Source organism: Hakea prostrata, chromosome 1 (genome assembly GCF_041222555.1).
Source record: "Hakea prostrata isolate BN-2017 chromosome 1, UWA_Hpros_2, whole genome shotgun sequence".
NCBI classification, from domain to species: Eukaryota; Viridiplantae; Streptophyta; class Magnoliopsida; order Proteales; family Proteaceae; genus Hakea; species Hakea prostrata.
In genome coordinates, this window is record NC_142600.1 from 15,538,771 (window position 1) to 15,546,636 (window position 7,866).

General features: G+C 39.3%; 2 protein-coding genes across 3 annotated transcripts; both read right to left on the reverse strand.

The window, feature by feature from the left end:
• Nucleotides 1-2,129: 2,129 nt before the first annotated feature.
• Nucleotides 2,130-3,609, reverse strand: LOC149027809 (UDP-glycosyltransferase 76C4-like). The gene is made up of 2 exons (XM_089147442.1): nucleotides 3,123-3,609; nucleotides 2,130-3,028 (listed from the first exon to the last, which is right to left on the reverse strand). The coding sequence occupies exons 1-2, from the start codon at nucleotides 3,607-3,609 to the stop codon at nucleotides 2,130-2,132; spliced, it is 1,386 nt and encodes a 461-aa protein (XP_089003568.1).
• A 761-nt stretch (nucleotides 3,610-4,370) lies between these two features.
• LOC149027810 (UDP-glycosyltransferase 76C4-like) lies at nucleotides 4,371-5,944 on the reverse strand. Of its 2 annotated transcripts, none has more exons than XM_089166080.1 (2): nucleotides 5,417-5,944; nucleotides 4,371-5,291 (listed from the first exon to the last, which is right to left on the reverse strand). In XM_089166080.1, the coding sequence occupies exons 1-2, from the start codon at nucleotides 5,895-5,897 to the stop codon at nucleotides 4,396-4,398; spliced, it is 1,377 nt and encodes a 458-aa protein (XP_089022206.1). In that variant the 5' UTR covers nucleotides 5,898-5,944; the 3' UTR covers nucleotides 4,371-4,395. The 2 variants fall into 2 exon arrangements, with proteins under 2 accessions (XP_089022206.1, XP_089022197.1); XM_089166071.1 differs by having other exon boundaries at nucleotides 5,399-5,944.
• Nucleotides 5,945-7,866: the final 1,922 nt, after the last annotated feature.

Consider the following 7,866-nt stretch of genomic DNA (forward strand, 5'->3'; position numbering starts at 1 on the left):
AAAAATGACCATGAATATCCTGCAACAAACCATTTAGGGACCATAAAAACATACTTATACTAGGTGCAAACCCTTCAAACCAATAAACATTTCTTGCCTTCCAAATTAACCAAGCGACTGTACTCCAAATTGTGTGCACCCAATCTAAATTAGCATTAGTCCGATAGAATGATTCAATGAAGTTCTATCTAAACAAATAGGAGAGACCTTCCAACAAAGTTTTGCAAAAGGACAATGAAATAAAATATGAACTATCGATTCATTAGCACATTTGCAATAAAAACACAAAAGAGTGTAGCAACCACCTCTTAAAAACAAATTTAAATTTTGTTAAATAGTTAAATAACAGTGGTGACCAAGCATCTTCGTTCATTTTATTAAACAATCTCGATTGTCTTATGTAGCATATTTTTATATTCTAGATGTAAGCTTTAATATTATTATTACTTGGTTGTTTTTGGATGAAGATTCTCGCTATTAGGTTGTAATTTATAAATGCATTTAAAAGTCTTGTTTGGAATACAAAATTGTAGATTACAAATCATTGAAAACGAGTAAACGACTAGATATCGAATAAACCATAAATATCAAATTAAACAAAATTTTGGTCCCATTACACCTTAAAACAATCAAAACTCAGATTCAACCAGAGCAGAATTTTAGTGGTGTCCCTCAAATCTGGGCTTCAGCTCGTGATATTTTATGGGCTGCATTGGGTGGGCCTAATGGGCCACGCTGAACATAGCCTAAGTTTTATGACAAGGAAAGAGGATGGTTCATTTCTTAAATGGATGGATCTATTTTCTTGTGAGAGATGTGTGACATCAATATTTACAATATGTGGAGAATACACAAGATACAATATGACAGTAAATACACAATCATAGGGGCACATTGGTAACCTTGTGAAAGTTTTCCATAGTTTCAAATCATAGTTAAATCATGTTTGTTGTGGATAAAATTTGGGAATCACAATATTGGTTAATTTTTTGATGTAATTTATAAATGGATTTCAACCATTTAATATGTTATTGGGACACATGTATACACAAGAAAATGAATGGTTAATTTCTTAAATGGACATTGTGATAAATGATTCGGCATCTATTATCATGATTATAAAATAATAGAAAAATCTCAAAATTCATAATGAACTAGGAAGTGCACTGTCCAGGGCAATGGTATAGAGATGGAATGTATTGTGGACAACCAAGAAAAGCTTGTCTCCGTGTGAGACTGACACAGTCATATATTTACAATATGTGGAGAATACACAAGACATACAATATGACAATAGTATAATACACAATCACCCCTTAGGTGTGTGGTCATTTTTGTTTTTTGCTACCATTGGTAACCTTAGTGAAAATATTTTGGGTGAACGAAGAAGGAGGACCATCGTTATGACCATCACATGGATGTTTGGTTACATGTAGTTCTTGTGGGAATGATTTCAAATATCTAGAAATTTCAAATCTATAGATTTCAAATCTATGGAGTCATAATTCATAAAATTAACTGTTTGGCTGCGGAATAAAATTTGTGGATTCATCCTAAAAAAATATTTAGTCAATGTGATTTTTGTGAATGCACAAATGTGTAGTGTTTTTATAGTGGCAATGAAATCTCTAGATTTCACCCCATACCCATAAATTTATGGAGGTGATGCAAGGAAAACCGAATCGATTGTTAAACTAATATTTTATTTGATGTATATTTTTGGTAATTATTTAATTGTTAAAATTAAAAGTTTATGAATCTCTAGAAATTTTCATTTTGACATCCAAACTTATTTTTCCATTGATTGTCGATTTCCCATTTGATTTACCAGAATTTAGGAAATAGAAATTTTGAATTACTGGTGAGTTCAATTGCAAGTGTCCACCGTTGGTGCTTAAATAAGTGGATTAGCCAGAAGTATTTATCAATTAGCTGAGAGCTCACAAGCTAATTGAACTCATATTAGCTCCTTCGTGTTGGTGAAACAATCAATAAACAGCCATACAATTAAGCACTACATTACCTTCCCATAGATGATAGAACACAATGCTGCGAAAGGATTCCCATGCACTGACAAAAGATCGATATATACCAAGTAACTTTTGAAACGGTGGATGGAGGCTAAGTGTTCAAAATGACAGAATTCGAGCAACCAAGTCCTCCAGGGATTGATAGGAAGAACCTCCTTCGATGATGGAAGCATTTGCCTTCTCCTTCAACGACGTAACCCTCTGTCTCATCTCCTCGCCTTCTTTCTCGACCATTAGCTTTGTTATATTTCTCCCAATCTCCCCTCTCTCCAACTTATTCTCCAGCAGCAACCCCACCCTCCAGACATCACTCACGAACCTCGCGTTCACCTTTTGGTCCCCAGAAACTGGTCGACACAGCATTGGCACCCCTTCACATATACTTTCCAGAGTCGAGTTCCAACCGTTGTGGGTCCAAAACCCTCCCACACTAGGATGACCCAACACTTCCAGCTGTGGAGCCCATCCAACAATGAGACCCTTTCCACTTACCATTTCTAGGAACCCATCAGGCCACAGTAGTCGTCGTTCAACCTGCTGTTCTGAACCTTCATTGATCAATCCGGACCGAACCACCCACAAGAAGGGGCATTTGCTATATGCCAGCCCCCACGCAATCTCAACAAATTCAGACTCATCCATGCTTGCTAGGCTGCCGAAGCTGACACACATTACAGACCTAGGTGCTTGATTATCTAGCCATGTGATGCAGTTCTGTTCTTGGGGCTTTAAGCTGCTACCTGAAGAAGCTGGGAAGAATTTATGGAAAGGGCCCATTGTGAACAGAGGGATTAGTGGAAGTTGTTGACCTAGTATTGCCTCTGATGACTGTTCAAGGTCAATAAAAGTGTTCGCGATGACTCCATCCGAGGCTTTGATTTGATTGACTTCGCTGTCGATAAATTGGCACATCATTTCTGTATCGTTGGTTTTAAAGACAGGTAGGTCCTTCACTTTGAGAGGTGGCAGCTCCATCACCGGCATCTCCAATTGAGAATCTGAGAATGAAAACCAAATATAATTCCGATAAATATCTTAGGAATTAGGGTAGCTAGCTAGCTAGCTAGGTGATCCAGAAGCTAAATCACAAACCTAATATTGGGAGATAACCCTTGTTCCTCAAAGTTGGTAAGGCACATATGGCAAGACTGGCTGCGATGCTGCTGGTGTGTACCATAAGTCTCCGAAGCTTAAGGCTGTCAGCGATCACTTGTGTAAAGTACATGACGGAATCGGAGATGAGACAAGGAACACGCTCATCTGCTTCTGCATTGCTGGTACAATCAGATATCAACCGAACCAAACAATCCCGAAGTGGAATTGCACAGTTGACGTTGAGAAGTGAGAGAAGGGCTAACACATCTGAAGTCGACACTTGGAAATCTGATATGCCATCAGGTATGGGAATGAAGTCGAATTGAGGGTAATTTGAAGGGTTGGGGGAGTTGAAGCGAGGGTGGACGATGGTGATGGAGAAACCCTTAGAGTGGAGAACGGACGCTAGTTGAAGCATGGGGTTTATGTGGCCCTGCAATGGGCACGGGAATAGCACCAACCGAACTCTCTTCTTTTGCTCCATGAAATTGACCAGCTATGCAAACACGGCTATCCTACCCGCCAGGCGCCAGCAATGGATCGAGCTTCACGAACACTAATAATGCAGCTAGCTAGCGCAGTAATAAATGCAGTGACGTGTAACTTTTAATGCAAGTCTAATTAGGGTTATGATTATCTATTGCTGTTCGAACTTCGAAGAGAGCAAGGGGCAGAACCAAGAAAACAATAACGACAGTTGTACGACCTTTTTGGCAATACTATATGCATACTATGTGTAGAGAGGATAAGTCTGTCTTTTGCTCTGGTAAAAGTGGATAAGCCTGTGCAAGTGGCAAGTGGCAACTAAGCTTTGTTAGTTCGACAACTCAATGAACACACAATGATCAATCAGAAGTGGGTTGGATTTAAACTGGGCTTAGTTTTGATTGAGTCCAACAAGATTGGGCTGAGATTGGGCCCATTAGCGTTCCCCTCGATGTGGGAATGGCAACTTGCAAGACATTTTTATACCAATCCTCAATTGGCAATATTACATGATGTATAATTCCATTTCCACCGTTTGGTTCACAATTTTGTGGGTCTCCCAACTTAAATGAATGACAAAAATAGATTGTGAAATTGCATTTTATTTCCTATTTATCCAATCATAACGGGAGTCAGGTGCATGATAAAATACCGGAGTGAGTAGCTCTTCTGGAATTTGACTCTAGTGGTCCATAATCCAGGAGTTAACATGTAACTATCGGACATCTGCATCAGCGAGGAAATGAAGGGGCCGGCCACGGAGAAAGTAGATGACAAATAGCACTCAAAATGACAAGATCAAAGCTGTCAAGTCCTCCAGAGACTCGTAGGAAGAACCTCCTCTCCTAACTGAAACTGCTGCTTTCTCCTTCAAAGATGCAACCCTCTCCCTCATCTCCTCCCCTTCTTTCTCAACCATCAGTCTTGTTATGCTTGTCACTATCTCCTCTCTCTTAATTGTTCTTCTTCCCTCCTGCAGATGCAGCCCCACTTTCCAGACATCACTCACGTACCTCGCATTCACCATCTGGTCGGCAGAAGTAGGTCGACACAGCGTCGGCACCCCTTCACAAATACTCTCCAGAGTTGAGTTCCAACCGCTGTGAGTCCAAAATCCTCCCACGGCTGGATGAGCCAACACATCCTGTTGTGGAGCCCATTCGACAATATATCCCTTTCCGCTAATTATTTCTAAGAACCCATCAGGCCACAATTTTTCAACCCCGTCGACTGAGCCTTGGACCATGCCGGGTCGAACCACCCACAAGAAAGGGCATTCGCTGTTGGCTAGCCCCCATGCTATCTCCATGAATTCATCCTTCTCCATGCTAGCTAGGCTGCCAAAGCTAACATAGATAACAGACCTAGGTGGCTGTGTGTCTAGCCAAGTGATGCAGCTACGGTCTTGGGACAACAAGCTACTAGAAGAAGCTGGGAAGAGTTTATGGAAAGGGCCTATTGTGAACAACGGGATTGGAAATTCTTGACCAAGTTTGGCGAGTGCTGATGGTTCAAGGTCATGGAAAGTGTTCCCAATGAGTCCAGATGAGGCTTTGCTTTGATTGATCATCATATCGACATACTGGTACAGCTCCTCTACCTTAACTGTGTCGGACACGGGTAAATCCTTCACTTTGAGAGGTGGAAGTTCCACTACTGGCATCTCCAATTGATGAGAATCTGAAAAAGCAATAAATAATATTTATATATATTATTGAATTAACATCATTAATATCGATCTATGAATGAACAAATTAATGGGATCTTGAACGCGAATTAAATTGAACCTGATATCGGGAGGTAACCTTTCATCCTCAAAAGTGGAAAGGCGGCGTAGGCAAGAAAGCATGCAGTGCTACTGGTCCGCAACACAAGTCTGGGGAGCTTGAGCTCGTCGGCGACACCTTGTGTAAAGTGCATGACGGAATCAGAGATGAGACAAGGAATTCGCTCAGCTGCTTCTGCACCACCAGTACTACTCTCAGACATCAGCCGAAGCAGGCAATCCCGCAGTGGAGCTGCACAGTTGACGTTGAGGAATGAGAGAAGGTCGAAGGCATCTCTTATCGGCTCTTTAGCGTCCGATAAGCCATCGGAGATGGGAATGAAGGTAAAGTGAGGGTAATTGGAGGCACTGGGAGAATTGAATTGGGTGTGAATTATGGTGATGGAGAAGCCATTGGAGTGGAGAATCGAAGCTAGCTGAAGCATAGGATTTATGTGACCTTGAAATGGACATGGAAATAAAACCAATCGAACTCCTTTCCGCTTTCCCGGCCCCTCCATGTTGGGCCTTGGGGATCTTTCTTCTCTGTCTTTGTCTACAAGCCAACTCCTAGACATGTATATATATAGCTTGGTGGGTCATTGACTCATCTCCATGTTGGTGCTGGCGAATGGTTGAGAACTTGAGATCGATGAAGTATCGATCGCCCGTTTCTCAAAAATGTGATAATACACTTTTTGATTAATTATTTTAAGACAATACGACTATACGAGTTCCATGCCACTCAAGATCAATTATTTTAAAAATGAAACAACACTTCCATGCCCACTCATATCACGAGTACGGGTGACCATCGACAATTACTTTATTTGAACAAGAGACTGTTACTTGTTGTGTAATCTTTTAAACAGCATGAGGATTGCTGAAATTATATGATTAAAAACGTATTAAGTGATTAGAGTTTTAATATTATATATATATTTATTTAATTACAACGACTGAAAAAATTATATGCCCTTTTAAGTAGGCATTGCTGATAGTCAATTATTTTTTTTAATCTGGAAAAGGCATCATTGCTTAGTTATAGATGTAATCATTAATTAGATCATTTCACTCATTCACTCATAGATACCCATGTTGGGCAATGTCCAACATGGGTGTACCTTCTCTTTAGGAGTTTACAAGCTACTCTATATTTTATTTGACAAAATATGTCTAATTGGTATATGATATATCCATATATTACAGAAACTTTTAGATGGAATTATCATGATTGGTTTGAGGCTTAATTCATAATTGTAGTTTTATGTAAAAATGGATTACCTTAATTATTTAATTTAAAAACATAAGTGTGCTACATCCTTGATGGACAACATATTGGTCAGTTTTTAGACATCTAAAGTGGTCTTGAAATCACTGGAGAATATATCGGTCATATATCAATTTGTGATGGTATCCAACCATTGATAATGATTGCTTAGTATTTCTTGGTAGGAAAGGAACCTAAGGAGATGTACTTTGAAGAAGAAGAAGATGAACAATGAAGTACTAGTTTCTACAATACCTATCAGTGCTTGTGTAAGTAGCCAAGTGATATGGCTATGGTATTAGGACAAGTACACTAGAGGAAGAATTACCTAGAGGAGTCTGCCAAATGGGCGTACTGCAAATTCAGGGACTGAAAAAACCCTAAACCTTAAACCTTTTGAGGAAAAAATGAAAAAACAGAAAAAACCACTAAAGCACCAAAAAGGCTAGGGTCGGTCCATCCTTGAAACAGTCTCAATCTGATGGTTTTCTATATTATTTAGGGGTTTGATTTGATCTGGCATATGATTCAGTTTGATTCAATTAAAAAATGAGAGTTCAACTCAAAGTTTAAAATGTTTTTTTGGCGTTTGTTCTATACAGGAATTCCAGTTAAGAACTGTTGGCTAGTGGGGTTTGGGTGTCCCTCTGTGAGTATTGTGTCATAGCATCAACGAATCAAAGTAGCACTTTTTATTGATTGTAATTGGACTAGGAAGATTTGGGCAACAAGACCGTTAGGATTGAGAGTGGAGCTTATCCAACAAAACAATTTAATGGACTTTTGTGTTTTTATGTTCTATAAATCACACTTCTAGACAAACCAATGCGGCAGTGGTTTTTTTCAAATTGTATAATAACTTGCTATGGGATCTGGCTGGTTCAAATATTGGATCCCTTTTGATGTGTATTTGTAAGGCGATTCAAACTGTTGATATCTGAAATACTATAATAATTTAAAAATGTGCAGGAATAGCCATGCCATGATGCCATTATGCAAAGGAATTGGATTGGATGCTGCTGGGTGTACTCCAACCTCATCGAATGAGAATCATTGGAATTGGTCAATTTACGGACGAAAATATTCTGCAAGCAATTGCTCCAAAAAATCTTTCCTTAATTTCAATCTGGAGCAATATCCAACGTTGAATGAATATATTCCTAAACCAAAAAAAGCAAAGCAACCTCTGTGTAAAAAGGGCCCGCAATAATCGACCATAC

What these genes read in the sequence shown, in the direction of transcription:
- LOC149027809 (XM_089147442.1), bottom strand. Translation starts at nt 3,609, where the DNA reads ATGGAGCAAAAGAAGAGAGTTCGGTTGGTGCTATTCCCGTGCCCATTG. An exon ending in GGGTTATCTCCCAATATTAG is followed by an intron (nt 3,029 to 3,122) that starts GTTTGTGATTTA and finishes TTTCATTCTCAG; the next exon opens with ATTCTCAATTGGAGATGCCG.
- LOC149027810 (XM_089166071.1), bottom strand. Translation starts at nt 5,897, where the DNA reads ATGGAGGGGCCGGGAAAGCGGAAAGGAGTTCGATTGGTTTTATTTCCA. An exon ending in AGGTTACCTCCCGATATCAG is followed by an intron (nt 5,292 to 5,398) that starts GTTCAATTTAAT and finishes TTGCTTTTTCAG; the next exon opens with ATTCTCATCAATTGGAGATG.